The following is a 16,323-nucleotide window of genomic DNA, read 5'->3' as shown; positions in this document are numbered from 1 at the left end:
TTCTGTCTATCATTCAAGCTATTTTTTATCATTCTGTCTGTTGTTCTGTCATTTTGCGTGTCTTTCTGTAATCATTCTGTCTGTCTGTTGTTTCGTCTGTTGTTCTATCATTTTGTCTGTTGTTTTGTCTGTTGTTCTGTCATTCTGTCTGTTGTTCTGTCTATCATTTAATCTGTTGTGTTGTCATTGTTTTGTCTGTCATTTCGTCTGCCATTCTGTCTTTCTGTAATCATTCTGTCCGTCATTCTGCACTCATTTTGTCTGTCATTATGTCTGTTGTTCTGTCTATCATTCAAGCTATTTTTATCATTCTGTCTGTTGTTCTGTCATTTAGCGTCGCTTTCTGTAATCATTCTGTCTGTCATTCTGTCTGTTGTTTTGTCTGTTGTTCTGTCATTCTGTCTGTCGTTCTGTCTGTTGTGCTGTCTGTTGTTCTGTCTATCATTTAATCTGTTGTGTTGTCATTTTTTTGTCTGTCATTCTGTCTGCCATTCTGTCTTTCTGTAATCATTCTGTCTGTCATTCAGTCTGTCGTTCTGTCCATCATTCTGTTTGTCTTTCTGTAATTATTTTGTGTCATTCTGTCTGTTGTTCTATCTATCATTTAAGCTGTTTTGTTATCATTCTGTCTGTTCTTCTGTCATTTTGCATGTCTTTCTATAATCATTTTGTCTGTCGTTCTGTCTGTTATTTTGTCTGTTGTTCTGTCTTCTATCAGTCTTTTTGTCTGTTGTTCTTTATGTCATTCTGCACTCGTTTTATCTGTCAATTGTCTGCCATTCTGTCTTTCTGTAATCATTCGTCTATCATTCAATCTGCCGTTCTGTTTATCATTCTGTCTGTCTTTCTGTAATTATTTTGTGAAATTCTGTCTGTTGTTTTGTCTGTCGTTCTCTCTATCATTCTGTCTGTCATTCAATCTGTTGTTTTGTCATCGTTATGTCTCATTCTGCACTCATTTTGTCGTTCTGTCTGGCTTTCTTTAATCATTCTGTTTGTCGTTCTGTCTGTCATTTTGTCTTTCTGTAATCATTCTGTCTGTCATATTGTCTATCATTCAATCTGTTTTGTTACTATTCTGTCTGTTGTTTTGTCTGTTGCTCTGTCTGCGATTCAATCTGTCGTTTTGTCTGTCATTCTGCACTCAGCTTGTCTGGCTTTCTTTAATCATTCTGTCTGTTGTTCTGTCTGTCATTCTGTCTTTCTGTAATATTTTGTCTGTCATTCGGTCTATTATTTAGTCTGTTCTTCTGTCTGTCATTTGTATGTCTTTCTGTAATTTTTTGTGTCATTCTGTCTGTTGTTTTGTCTGTCGTTCTGTCTATCATTCTGTATGTCATTCTGCACTCTGTAATAATTTTTTATGTCTGTTGTTTTGTCTATTGCTCTGTCTGCCATTCTGTCAGTCGTTTTGTCTGTCATTCTGCACTCATTTTGTCTGTCGTTCTGTCTGGCTTCTTTAATCATTCTGTCTGTCATTCTGCCTTTCTGTAATCATTTTGTCTGTCATTCAGTCTATCATTTAGTCTGTTGTTCTGTCTGTCATTTGTCTGTCTTTCTGTAATTGTTTTGTGTCATTCTGTCTGTTGTTTTTTCTGTAGTTCTGCCTATCATTCAATTTGTTTGGTCTCTCATTCTATCTGTTATTCTCTCTGTATTGTCATAATTTTTTCTGTAAGATTATAATAATTCTGTCTGTCATTCTGTCTGTTTTTTTATTTATTTTGTGTCATTCTGTCTATCATTTTGTCTTTGTTTGTATCATTAATCTCTCTATATACACAATTCTGTCAGTCTGAACTTGTGACGTCTGTGATTTTCAGGGCACGAAGCTCCTGCAGATGTTCATGTGGATCCTGAACCCTCGGCAGGTGTTTGATTTGTCTCAGGGAGGCCCCAGAGATGCGTGAGTCTCCGTTTCAGATCATCTCTCCCTTCCGTAATGCGCTTTAACCCACCATTTGTCTCCAGCACGTTAATTATGTAGTCGTCGAATCTCTGAGAGAGTTCAGTGTTTCTAGAAGCTGCCCGCTGCCCACTGCTTCAGTTGTGTCAGTAATTGAGCTGTAAGGCCGTTCAACACACAGAAACACACAGAGAAAGAGAGTATTGAGACACAGCTGGACGACTGGGGGCTTTTCTTCAGATCTGACTGACAGAGCTGTGATTAAACTCCCTCTATTAAAGCAGAAAATCAACATTTGCGCACACACACAGGGGGTTTTAAAGACTCTCCATAGGCATAATGCATTTTATGTAAAAACTTGTGGCAAAATTTGAATGTGAAAAGCATGTGAAAATATTTTGTTTTTAAGGGGTTATACCCATCTCATTATACAATCAACTGTACTTGTAAACCACCTATACCAGTACACACACACACACACACACACTCCTTTAATCCACACTTAAAAATCTACCAGCAGGGGTCACTAGCAAATAATGACTATTAACGGTTTATATTTTTTATGTTTGTTTGTTTATTTATTTATTTACTGAGTTAGTTAGTTAGTTAGTTAGTTAGTTAGTTAGTTAGTTAGTTAGTTAGTTAGTTAGTTAAGGGGGTAGTTATTTGGGTTAGTTAGTTACTTAGTTAGTTGTCCAGTTAGTTTGTTAGTTAGTTGGTCAGTTAGTTAGGTATTTGGTCAGTTGGTTAGTCAGTCAGTCAGTTAGTCAGTTAATCTGTTAGTTAGTTAGTTTGTCAGTCAATCAGCCAGCCAGCCAGCCAGTCAGTCAGTCAGTCAGTCAGTCAGTTAGTCAGTTAGTATTTCTGTCAGCCAGTTACTTAGTTGATTGGTCAGTTACTCATTTAGTTTCATTAGTTGGTGAATTAGTTAGTAAGTTAGTTAGTCAATTAATCTGTTAGTTAGTAGTTCAGCTAATCTGTTAGTTAGTTGGTCAGTTAGTCTGTAAGTTAGTTGGTCAGTTAGTTAGTTGGCCAGTTAGTCAGTTAGTTAGTTGGTCAGTTAGTCGATTATTTAGTTGGTCAGTGAGTCTGTTAGTTAGTTGGTCAGTTAGTTAGTTGGCCAGTTAGTCAGTTAGTTAGTTGTTCAGTTAATCTATTAGTTAGTTAGTTGGATGGTCAGTTAGTTAGTTGGTCAGTTAATCTATTAGTTATTTAGTCAGTTAGTCTGTTAGTTAGTTGGTCAGTTAATCTATTAGTTGGTAGGTCAATTATTCAGTCAGTTAGTTGGCCAGTTAGTCTGTTAGTTAGTTGTTCAGTTAATCTGTTATTTAGTTGGTCAGTAAATCTGTTTGTTGGTTGGTCAGTCAGTTGGTCAGTTAGTGTGTTAGTTAGTTGCTCAGTTAATCTGTCAGTTAGTTGCCCAGTTAGTCTGTTAGTCAGTCAGTCCATTCGTTAGTTGCTCAGTTAATCTGTTAGTTGGTTGGTCAGTTAGTTAGATAGTTAGTCATTTATTCTGATAGTTAGTCAGCCAGGCAGCCAGTTTGTTAGTTAGTTAGTTGGTCAGCTAGTCTGTTAGTTAGTTAGTTAGTTAGTTAGTTAGTTAGTTAGTTAGTTAGTTAGTTAGTTAGTTAGTTGGTTAGTTGGTTAGTTAGTTAGTTAGTTAGTTAGTTGGTTGACCAGCTTTTCAGTCAGTCAGTCAGTTAGTTAGTTAGTTAGTTAGTTAGTTAGTTAGTTAGTTAGTTAGTTAGTCGGTCAGTTAGTTAGATCAGCAGTTTCAGACATTACAAATTTCACATTTGTAATGCTAAGTGAAGTATTATATTCATTAGCATGCTAATCAGCTGTAAATGCATGAGTAGCAAATGTCTCTATTGTCTCCATCTGTCCATCAGGTTGGAGTTGTACAGGAAAGTGCCAAATCTTCGCATCCTGGCCTGTGGAGGAGATGGAACCGTAAGACGCAGTGCATGATGGGAAAATTTTTGTCTATATTGAAATGAATCTTTCTGTATTTTCGGAGAGGTTGTGTGTTTCTGACAGTGGTTTTCCTGTTTGTTCAGGTGGGCTGGATTCTGTCGGCTTTAGATGAGCTTCAGATGAACCCTCAGCCTCCTGTGGCGGTACTTCCTCTTGGAACAGGAAATGACCTTGCTAGGACACTCAACTGGGGAGGTGTAAGTTCACGCTTATGATTTTTTAAGGCTAAATCAATCATTTCAAACCTGCATCTGTGCTCATGTTTTCTTCCGTTCTGAATATAATTTCCTGCTGATGTCACATAAAGTACATATTTAAATAATTCTCAAGTGCCAACTAATCGCTTTTTACAGTGTAATAAAATCCAAATTTGCATAAGCATTTGCATATTCTCAATATGTGACATTTACTGCTGAATTCTAATTGGATAAAATGTCATTAGTGCTCCTGGATGGGCTGCTGTGATTGGCTGAGAGTATGTGATTGTGCCGTTGGCCTGTGAAGTGCTCGTCTCTGATAAATGCCACTCATTACTCTCCATTATGCCTGGAGAAACACCGGCCTTGGAATGTGGAGTGTGTTTTTCCCCATGTTCTCCGTCCCTCAGGCCAAAGTCTATTATCAGCAATGAAGCGGCTGTGATGATCCTCGCTGTCGGAACATTTGAATTGATGCAATAATCATTGCAATTCATGTCAAGTGCTGTGTTTATGCCGGGAGTAAATGACCCTGTACAGTAGCCATGTTACGCTGCCTTGCACTAAAATCGACACCCTTGATGAGCAAAGAAGGCTGAGAAATTTTAATGCTGCTTTTTTATGTGTTTCAGGGCTACACAGACGAGCCGGTGTCGAAGGTGTTGTGTCATGTGGAGGACGGCTCTGTGGTCCAGCTGGACCGCTGGAATCTGCAGGTGGAGCGCTCAGTGGTCCAGCACGAGGAGGGAACACAGAAGGTAAACACTGCAGTCATCGTGATATACTGTATGAATATCTCACATTTACACAATGCTGATGTGTGTGTGTGTGTGTGTGTGTGTGTGTGTGTGTGTGTGTGTGTGTGTGTGTGTGTGTGTGTGTGTGTGTGTGTGTGTGTGTGTGTGTGTGTGTGTGTGTGTATGTGTTTTCTCAGCTTCCTTTAAATGTGTTCAATAACTACTTCAGCCTCGGTTTCGATGCCCACGTCACCCTGGAGTTTCACGAGTCCAGAGGTTTGTGTCATTGTGTTGTATTAAAGGACTAAATGTAGACATACTGGATAAGCAATTTGTTACTTTAAACCTATTGCCCTTAAAGCAACAAGCTGATTTTACTTAAAGCCAGTAAACCCATTGACTTAATTTTTATGAAGACAACTAATCGCTATTTTACAGTGTATGAGGCATATTTTGTAATTTAATCAAGGTTAATTATTATATTATATTATATTATATTATATTATATTATATTATATTATATTATATTATATTATATTATATTATATTATATTAAATTATAAATATATTATATTATAATATATTATATTATTATATTATATTATATTATATTATACTATATTATATTATATTATATTATATTATATTATATTATATTATATTATATTATATTATTATATTATATTATATTATATTATATTATATTATATTGTTATATTAATTATATTCTATTATATTATATTATTATATTATGTTATATTATTATATTATATTATATTATATTATGATTATATTATATTATATTATATTATATTATATTATATTAAATTATATTATATTATATTATATTATATTATATTATATTATAGTATATTATAGTATATTATTATATTATATTTTATTTTATTTTATTATATTATAATATATTATATTATTATATTATATTATATTATAGTATTGTATAGTATTGTATTGTATTGTATCGTATTGAATTGTATTATATTATATTATGTTATATTATATTACATTACATTGCATTGTATTATATTATATTATATTATTGTATTGTATCGTATTGAATTGTATTATATTATATTACGTTATATTATATTACATTACATTGCATTGTATTATATTATATTATTGTATTGTATCGTATTGAATTGTATTATATTATATTACGTTATATTATAATACATTACATTGCATTGTATTGTATATTGCATTGCCAGTTACTGGTGTTCACACACACTGAAATGCCCAAATGTACACACACACTCCCTAAAAACACTGAAACACAACTACTCAATAACTCCCTGATCAATGATTATACCAGGCTTTAAATGCGTGTGCTGATTTTGTGTGTGCCTCTATAAATGCAAATGAGCTTTTTAGAAGTGGGTGGAGCCTGTTCAGCCTGTGCTTCAGCTGCAGATGTTTTTCATGCTCAAATATCAACATTACAGTCTATAGGAAGCTGTACAATGTCTCTTTAAACCGATTGAGCTGTTGATAAAGCTGCTCTTTGCGTCTGTCTCATAATCATCTGTGTTGTTTTTGCTCGTTCACAGAAGCAAACCCAGAGAAATTCAACAGTCGCTTCCGTAACAAGATGTTCTATGCAGGGGTGAGCAGAGCTGCCGTCAATCAGTCCTGTGTGTGTGTGTGTGTGTGTGTGTGTGTGTGTGTGTGTGTGTGTGTGTGTGTGTGTGTGTGTGTGTGAGACACTGAGAGTGTTTGTACTGTTTTTCAGGCTGCGTTCTCAGACTTCCTCCAGAGGAGCTCCAGGGATCTGTCTAAGCATGTCCGAGTTGTGGTGAGTCTCCTGCTCCTGTTCTCCTGCCTAATCTCTCAGTGTCTCTGCTCTGCTGTTTCTCCAGCTCATGCTCTTCTGTCTTTCTGTCTCTTCAGTGTGACGGCACCGATCTCACAGCCAAGATCCAGGAGCTCAAGTTTCAGTGCATCGTCTTCTTGAATATTCCCAGGTTTGATGCTGAAATGAGCAGCCATACTCTGCAGGGTTTTTATAATGAGATAAACATAAAACCCATACAAATCAAAGACCTTAAATAAATAAATAAATAAATAAGCATTATTATTATTGGTATGTTATTATTATTATTATTATTATTATTATTAGTATGTTATTATATTTCTATTAATATTATTATTATTATTATTATTATTATTACGCAGAAAATAATAATAATAATAATAAAAAATAATAATAATAATAATAATTTAATAATATTTATTATTAGTAGTAGTGTTATTATAGCTCTATTATTATTATTATTATTATTGTTGTTCTTGTTCTTGTTGTTATTATTATCACCAAAACAAGTGGCCTGTTTTTATTGTTCTAATGCAAAACTAATCAAATATATAATTATTATTATTAAAGTCGTATGTGAATTACCGTTAACAAATTAGATTAACAAATACTAATATCAATACTGTAAAATATGTGTAAAATATTTACAAACATATTTTAGGGTAAGTTTTTTTTTGTTTTTAGTCCAATTATAACACTGTGTTATTATATTTTTATTATTGGTAATATTATCACAAAGATAATAATAAAAATAATAACATAATAATAATAATAATAATAATAATAATAATAAAATGATAGCATTATGATGATGATGATGATGATAATATTAACAATGATAATAATAATAATAATAATAATAATAATAATAATAATAGTATTATGATAATAATAATAATAATAATAGTAATAGCATAATAATAATAACATATAATAATAATAATAATAATAATAATAGCATAATAATAATAATAATAATAAAACAATAATAGACTAATGATAATAATATTAATATTAATATTAATAATAAGGATAAAACATTAATATATGTATTAAAATGCCAAACATTTAGGTAAAATATTGACAAAACATATTGCGGGGTAGGTTTTTAAATTCAATTTATAGTCCCATTTTTTTGGGGGGTTGTCCAAAACGGAACCAACATTATTAGAATGTAATAAACGCTGCACATGTTTATAGTCTGAGTTAACTAATAAGATATTTCAGTAAACTGTTATCATTTATTAATCATAAACATTATCTGGTAGAATGTAGAATTCAGGCATTAAATATGAAAAATAATTGATAAAAATATGTGAATAACCCCTGACAGCGCTCTTTGAAAACATGTTTTTCTGTCTAGTCTGAAACGTTGTAAATGTCAGGACAGAACCGCTAATAATGGCCTTTGCTAACACATTATTATGATAGTTGGTGCCAAGAAAAAAACAATTGTGCACAGATGATTAATGCGATGTTTTCCCCATAACACTGTTAAAATGTGGAGCTTGAAAGGTTGGTTTTGCTACCTGTGGCTTTAATGAAGTCTGTAAGAGAAATGGCTGTGATGTAACTTCCTCTGAAGTATTAAAAAGTATTAAAATTAATTAGTTTATAATTTTTTATTAAATATTACAGTTATCTATTTTATTAGTTATTTTTTGCTGAACAATACAGATTTATTTAATTATCTTCAAATGAAACCTTTGGAAATATAATGGTGATCAATCATGTACGCTCAAAATAAATGTCTATTAATATTACTATATTTTTAATAATTATTATTTAGTATTATTATTAATATTATTATTCATACTTATCATTTTTATATTATTTATTGATTTGTTTTATTGTTGTTGTTACTATTATTATTATTATTTAATTTTATGATTATTATTATTATTATTATTATTATTATTTATTATTATTATTATTATTATTATTATTAATAGTATTATTATTTATTTTTATTAGTATTATTTATTAATTAATTAATTAATTTATTTATTATTATTTATTTGATTATTTATTTTTGTTTTTTTATTTTTTTATTATTTGATTAATTATTTATTTTGTATTTTTTGTTAGTGTTATTGTTATATTTATTATTTATTTTATGATTATTTAGAAATTAACAGTATTATTATTTTGTACTTTATTTATACTCTTGAAATATATTTATTTTATTTTTTTATGTATTTTTTTTACTTATTTATTTTTTATTTATAATTGATTATCGCGATCATGCTAACCTGATAAACACTGTAAAATAATAAACAGTTAATGAGGTAGAATAAATTTTAAGTCAAGCTAAAAATTAAAAATATATATAAAATCAAGGCTTAAATTAATGCTCAGTTGTGTTTGGATTGTATAGATTTTAAATCAATGCTTGTTTGTTTTTTTGATTGTATTAATTCTAGTTTAATCTTGTTGATTATAATAGGACAGAAATGTCCCAGAGATTATATCTGTTGAACAGAGTTAAACTCCTGAACACTGCTGATCCCTGCAGATACTGTGCTGGAACAATGCCATGGGGAAACACAGGAGACCACCGAGACTTTGAGCCACAGCGACATGATGATGGCTGCATCGAGGTCATCGGCTTCACCATGGCCTCTCTGGTGAGTCTGTCTGTCTGTCTGCTTGTCCATTTATCCATCAGTCTGCTTGTCTATCCATCTGTCTGTCTATCAATATATGTCTGTCTATGCATCTATCAGTCTGTCTATCTGTCTGTCTGTCTTTCCATCTATCCATTAGTCTGTCTGGCTATACATATATTCATTTGTCTATCTGTCTGTCTGTCCATCCTTCTATCTGTCTTTCTGAATCTCTGTCCATCTGTCCTTCCATCTGTCTTTCTGTCTGTGTCTCTGTCTGTCTATCTATCTATCTATCCGTCTGCCCATCTGTACATCTCAATCAGTGATGATGTTGTGATCTCCTGTTCTTTCCATCCTCCACCAGGCGGCGCTGCAGGTTGGTGGTCATGGGGATCGTCTCCATCAGTGTCGAGAGGTGCTCATCACCACCTTCAAGACTCTGCCAGTGCAGGTAGATGGAGAGCCGTGCCGTCTGGCGCCCTCCACCCTGCGCATCTCTCTGAGGAACCAGGCCAACATGGTGCAGAAGAGCAAGAGACGCACATCTGTACCGCTGCTCAATGAGTGAGTCACTAAACACGCACACACACACACACATACATACAAACCTGCAAGATGGTGCATGAGAAAACAAGTTATCCTTATTGTTTTTGTGTGTGATTGTTTAAAATATTTAAATATTAAGGGGCCTTAACTACTAGAGAACTGCATCAATAAACAAGTGCAGTGTACCTAATGTGTATATAATGTATTGTATATCACGCTATTGAGGTGGGGTAAAGGTCAGTTTTAGTGGTGTTTGGTGGCAGGTTTAAGGGTTGGGTTAGGGTGTATATTATAAACACAATTACAGATGTTAATTAGCATGCAGATCATTTTAATAGCAGCCGATTCGAATGTTATCACTCGATTGAATGGGTGTTATCAGTGGTTATCAGCTGATAGATATGGGCCAGTAGGGGCCTTCTGCACCCACTAGTTGGTTCAGAAGGCTGCAACCCAAGCTCATTCTGAAAACGTAGTCCCGTGGACGTTTCTGGAGACCGCGATTTATGTAGCCAGAGGTGCGTATGGCTGCATTTCATATTTTTAAACGAACGCTATGAGGCGGTATGACGACGTTCCTTTTCGCGCTTACCGGCTGACCACTTACCTCCGTGTGGAAGGCTTTCCCAGCGCAATCAGTTTGTCCAGTTAGCTCATTGTGTACGTCGGCGGAGTTGAGATGACAACCGGGTTCGAGTCCGGGGAAGAGCGGTTCCAGAAATCAGGTAAGACAAAAACCGAATCCAAAAAATAAACAAGTTCACTACAGGGTGAGAATGTGGTGAAATCCGAAAACGTGGTAAAAGTCAGACGAGGGCTTTTCTTTTTTTGGACGGCTTTTGTTAATCGTTGCTTGGGTTTAGGGAAATAAGCGGGTGGGCGGGTCAATCGGTAAGATTGGTTGGGTTTAGGGAAGGAGGAGGAGGGTGGGTCAGCCGATTGGCCGGTCACCCAGTCATTCAGTCAGTCAGACAGACAGTCACTCGACAGCGACCTCTGGTGGGTTTACACGAGAACAGCGTGGGCGCGAATGGCACTCGAGAGACATTTGAGATGCGAAAAAGCGCACACAGCGGCCTCTGTGTAGCAAAAACATAAACTACAAAAAATACGTACATCCCATATTTCGCGGTCTCCAGAAATGTCCATGGGACTACTTTTTCAGAATGAGCCTGACATCCATCCACATGGTTAATCAGCTATAGATCACATATGGCTGCGGTTGGAAGTTAACAAGAATTATTTATATTATTTATTAAATGTTCCATAAATTGTATTTTTTTAACGTCTATTCCTACCACAACCCTAAACCTAACCATCACAGTAATGTAAAAACAGATCTGGATCTAGAGTCTTCTCCATTATAATAGCTGATTAGCTATAATAATTATTTATATTATTTATTAATTGTTCCATAAATTGTATTTTATTAACGTCTATTCCTACCACAACCCTAAACCCAACCATCACAGTAATGTAAAAACAGATCTGGATCTGGATCTGGAGTCTTCTCTATTAGTATATTTAATTAACCATGTGAATGGATGATAACAGCCTTCTGAAGGCCCCTACTGGCCCATATCTATCAGCTGATAACCATTAATAATGTCCATTCAATCAAGTGATAACACAAGTGGATGACGTACAAAATGATTAATTTAACGTAGTTAAGATATAGTTGGATCTTTGTTTCTAGAAGAATGAATCTGAAATGGTTAGCAATCTCAGATTTGGTTTTGTTTAATTATAATATCTTACTTTTAACAGTTTGAACTAAGCTTTCCTGTTATTACAAGATCAACATATTACATATCTGAAACCCTACTGACACATTCATGAGGGTCTTTTCATGGTATATTAATATACATAGTATAAATACTTTAAATAATGCATCATGTCTGTATGATTAACATTTTAATGCTATTTAAAATTCATTACTAGACCCCAGCACATGAGCTCATATAGAGCATGTTAAAGCATGTCTTTTTCTGAGCCGTGGGGTGTAACAGACAGTATTTCTCTGATTTCTGCCGTCTGGTTAAGGTTGTGTTAACTAACCCGTCTAACAGCTGGTGTGTGTTAGTATTAGTAACAGCACTAATGCTCTGCCGTCTCTGTGTGCTGCTCTGCATAGCTCAGTGTTGTTCTCTTTCTTTTTCTTTTTCTGTCTGTGTCTCCATTTCTCTCGGCTGCCACTCATGCATCTGTCTGTCATCTGTCTTTCTGTTTTTAATCTGTCTGTATGTCTATGTAATCTGTCTGTCTGTCATCTGTCTGTGTCTGTAATTGGTCTGTCATCTGTCTGTATGTCTGTCATCTGTCTGTCTGTCATCTCTCTGAATGTCTGTCTGTAATCTGTCTTTATGTCTTTGTAATCTGTTTGTCTGTCATCTGTCTGTGTCTGTAACCTGTCTGTATGTATGTCTGTCATCTGTCTGTATGTCTGTCTGTCATCTGTTTGTATGTCTATGTCATCTGTCTGTATGTCTGTCTGTCATCTGTCTGTTTGTTGTCTGTAATCTGTATGTCTGTGTGTAATATGTCTGTCTGTCATTTGTCTGTCATCTGTGTGTCTGTTGTCTGCATTTGTCATTTGTCTGTTGTCCGTCTAAAATCTGTCATCTGTCTGTGTCTGTCTGTCTGTCTGTCTGTCTGTCATCTGTATGTCTGTGTCTGTTGTCTGTCTGTGTCATTTGTCTGTTGTCCATCTAAAACCTGTCACCTGTCTGTGTCTGTCTGTAATCTGTCTGTCATCTTTATGTATGTTGTCTGTCTGTGTCATTTTTCTGTTGTCTGTCTGTAATCTGCCTGTCTGTTGTTTGTCTGTAATCTGTCTCTCTGTCTATAATCTGTCTGTCTGTAATCTGTCTGTCTGTAATTTGTCTGTCTATAATCTGTCTGTCATCTGTTTGTAATCTGTGTGTTTGTCTGTAATATGTCTGTCATTTGTCTCTCTGTCTGTTGTATGTCTGTAATCTGTCTGTATTTTGTCTGTCTGTAATCTGTCTGTCTGTCTGTCTGTCTGTCATTTGTCTTTCTGACTATAATCTGTCTTCTGTCATTTGTCTGACTGTCTGTAATCTGTCTGTTTGTCATCCACCTGTCATCTGTCTGTCATCTGTATGTCTGTGTCTGTCGTCTGCCTGTGTCATTTGTCTGTTGTCCATCTAAAATCTGTCATCTGTCTGTGTCTGTCTGTCATTCTGTCTGTAATCTGTCTGTCATCTGTATGTCTGTTGTCTCTCTGTGTCATTTTTCTGTCTGTAATCTGCCTGTCTGTTTTTTTGTCTGTAATCTGTCTGTCTGTCTATAATCTGTCTGTCTGTAATCTGTCTGTCTGTAATTTGTCTGTCTATAATCTGTCTGTCTGTAATCTGTCTGTCTGTAATTTGTCTGTCTATAATCTGTCTGTCTGTAATCTGTCTGTCTGTAATTTGTCTGTCTATAATCTGTCTGTCTGTAATCTGTCTGTCTGTAATTTGTCTGTCTATAATCTGTCTGTCATCTGTTTGTAATCTGTGTCTGTCTGTAATATGTCTGTCATTTGTCTGTCTGTCTGTTGTATGTCTGTAATTTGTCTGTATGTTGTCTGTCTGTAATCTGTCTGTCTGTCGGTCTGTATGCCATTTGTCTTTTTGACTATAATCTGTCCTCTGTCATTTGTCTGACTGTCTGTAATCTGCCTGTTTGTCATCCACCTGTCATCTGTCTGTCATCTGTCTGTAATCTGTCTGTCTGTCATGTGTCTGTGTTTGTCATCTGTCTGTCATCTGTCTGTCTGTCTGTAATCTGTCTGTCATGTGTCTGTCTGTCATGTGTCTGTGTTTGTCATCTGTCTGTCATCTGTCTTTCATGTGTCTGAAATCTGTCTGTAATCTGTCTGTCATCTGTCTGTCTGTCATGTGTCTGAAATCTGTCTGTCATCTGTCTGTCTGTCATGTGTCTGTGTTTGTCATCTGTCTGTCTGTGCTGATGGCTGTGCTGTGCTGTGGCTGCGCTGACGCAGCATTCAGAAAGTGTGTGCAGCCGACCTGCGCCGCCTCTCTGCTCCCCCAGACTCCTTCTCTGTGTAAGTACACACTCTCTGTGTCTCAGCGGCCCTCACACACTCACTCTTTCTCACACACACACACTCACATAAGCTGACAGAGCCTCTGTGTGTGTGCGCATCTGTGTGAGTCCAGGGTTTCACTCATCAGTGCTTGAGTTTTTTTTGGTTCTGTCGCTCGCTGTGCATCTTAAAGTCAACATGAAACCATCAAATAAAATTAATTCAAAGTCTGTCTTCATTTAATTCAATCTGTATTAAATCTCTTTTACATTTTGAACACACTGTTGCCAACCTTTTTTTAATAAAAAGGCGTTAAGCTCTGCCCTAAAAATGTCGCTAAAGGTCGCTAGATTACATCATATGTCAATTTCCATATTACTGAAGACATCACGTCCAACCATTTCTGTTTGTTGATGGTTAATAAAGGGGGGGGGGGTTATATTTGCACTATGCTTTATGTAAGCATGACAATTTTTTTCATTCATTTTCTTTTCGGCTTAGTCCCTTTATTAATCCAGGGTCACCACAGCAAAATGAGCCGCCAACTTATCCAGCATATGTTTTACGCAGCGAATGGCCTTCCAGCTGCAACCCATCTCTGGGAAACATCCATACACACTCATTTACACTCATACACTATGGACAATTTAGCCTACCCAACTCACCTGTACTGCATGTCTTTGGACTGTGGGGGAAACCGGAGCACCCGAAGGAAACCCATGCGAACACTGAGAATATGCAAACTCCACACAGAAACGCCAACTGACCCAACCGAGGCTCAAACCAGGGACTTTCTTGCTGTAAAGCGACAGCACTACCCACTGCGCCACTGCGTCGCCACATGTCAATTAAACTAAATTTATTGCTGTTTGAATATAGTACATGAATATAGATGAGTAGTAAATTTGCAGCCATAATAAACCCACACAAGTTCCGAAACTGTCACTAAATTAGCTTTGATTGTGAACAAGGTCAAATTAAATTGTTAAATTGTTAAAACAAAGTAGAAGCAGATGAGTTTAACTGTACAAGGGAAATACCTCACACTCGCGGTGCTAGATCATTTGCCGTCAGTACACAAAGGAATGATCTGCTCTCGGGCTGCAGGGGGAAGAGACTGCTGTACGAGGACTGGGCCGCCTGTAAGGGTGTACTCACACTATGTACAGTTGCCTTGAACCGGGCCAAAGCACGCTTGTCCCTCCTCCCATCTCCCCCGACGGCCCGCACTCACATTACATTTGAGCCTTAGCACGTTTACGTCATCGAGCACAGCTCAGTGAAGATTTCTTTAGTTATATTGTTTTAGTCAATTGCGATGCGGTGACACTCAGTCAAACATTTCATCGAACAGATCCGCCACTTTTGACGCTCATAAACAATCATAAAGTCCTCGTCCTGCAGGAATTAGGAGGTTTGCTGAAGGTGCAGCTGTCGTGCAGTGAGGTGTTTGTGTCTTTAATAATCTATGACCATTTGCGTTCACTGAACAGTAAGAATGATTAACAAACACATATGAAACAACCCCGTAAAAGTCACGTCTCGTCTTCAGTTTCAGGCTCAGTCGCACTTTGCACTCACTCTATAAGCGCACATCGCTAAAGCCCAAGTGAACCACGCTCTGGCACACCTCTTCCAACCAAGCCAGGTCCGGCCAAGTGAACCGTGCCTGAGCCCGATTCAGAGCACTCACTTCTCAAACGATCCAGGAAACAGGTCTGGGCATAGTTCGGATAGCATAGTGTGAGTAGGCCCTAAGTGATCTAAGGTGGGGGAGGGGTTGACGGCATCATCCGCAACTAGTTGAGAAGAGAAGGAACGGTACAGTACAGACACACAAGGGTCTATAAAAATCTCCAGTAACACCCAAAAAAGTTGCTAGATTTGTTGCTAGATGCTTTTTAAAAATTTGTCACTAGAGGGATCTGAAAAGTCTCTAAATATAGCGATAAAGTTGGCAACACTGGTTGAACTCAAAAGTGGATTGTTATTTTTTACTTATTATTATATAATAATGCTAATTATTACCTAAATAAAAACTTGAATAGATTTTTAAACAAATATGTTATTTACATCAGAATTGACATCTATTTATTTCTGTAATTATAACAGTATATTTCAGTTTTTTCAACCTACAGTTGAAGACAAAATTATTAGAAATGACATTTTATTGTTTAAAAACTATACATTTTTTGTTAAGTCTTGTTTAACGGAAACAAATCAACACATTTTAAACAGTAGTTTTAATAACTCATTTCAAATAGTTTATTTGTTTTGTCATTGATATTAATAGAATAGAATATAAATCATATTTAGTAGTTATTTTGCTAAATGCTAGCATTAAAAGTGCAACTTAAACACCGTATTTACCATAATTAGCTTAACTAGTAGGACATTGGACAACAAGCATTACACCTACTAATAAATCACATTAGCAATGCACATTGCTAAAAGTTTATGTATATT

At 35.6% G+C, this 16,323-nt stretch overlaps 1 protein-coding gene across 16 annotated transcripts in view; it reads left to right on the top strand.

Moving 5' to 3' along the window:
• Positions 1 to 16,323, top strand: part of dgki (diacylglycerol kinase, iota) — a 90,837-nt gene that overhangs the window by 60,489 nt on the left and 14,025 nt on the right. For 8 of the 16 annotated variants that reach the window (XM_073946930.1, XM_068220720.1, XM_068220719.1 and 5 more), the window contains exons 11-21: positions 1,824 to 1,906; positions 3,799 to 3,859; positions 3,967 to 4,080; positions 4,713 to 4,838; positions 5,015 to 5,093; positions 6,389 to 6,444; positions 6,571 to 6,633; positions 6,729 to 6,802; positions 9,167 to 9,278; positions 9,625 to 9,824; positions 13,813 to 13,875. In XM_073946930.1, the coding sequence (XP_073803031.1) occupies positions 1,824 to 1,906; positions 3,799 to 3,859; positions 3,967 to 4,080; positions 4,713 to 4,838; positions 5,015 to 5,093; positions 6,389 to 6,444; positions 6,571 to 6,633; positions 6,729 to 6,802; positions 9,167 to 9,278; positions 9,625 to 9,824; positions 13,813 to 13,875 (1,031 nt within the window). The remainder of the gene's footprint in view (positions 1 to 1,823; positions 1,907 to 3,798; positions 3,860 to 3,966; positions 4,081 to 4,712; positions 4,839 to 5,014; positions 5,094 to 6,388; positions 6,445 to 6,570; positions 6,634 to 6,728; positions 6,803 to 9,166; positions 9,279 to 9,624; positions 9,825 to 13,812; positions 13,876 to 16,323) is intronic. The other 8 variants (XM_073946932.1, XM_073946931.1, XM_068220723.1 and 5 more) reach the window with 1 other exon arrangement.

The sequence above is a fragment of the Danio rerio genome, chromosome 4 (assembly GCF_049306965.1).
Source record: "Danio rerio strain Tuebingen ecotype United States chromosome 4, GRCz12tu, whole genome shotgun sequence".
In the NCBI taxonomy this organism is placed as follows: domain Eukaryota; kingdom Metazoa; phylum Chordata; class Actinopteri; order Cypriniformes; family Danionidae; genus Danio; species Danio rerio.
The sequence above is the reverse complement of the archived record's forward strand: the minus strand, read 5'-3'. Positions and strand labels throughout refer to the sequence as shown.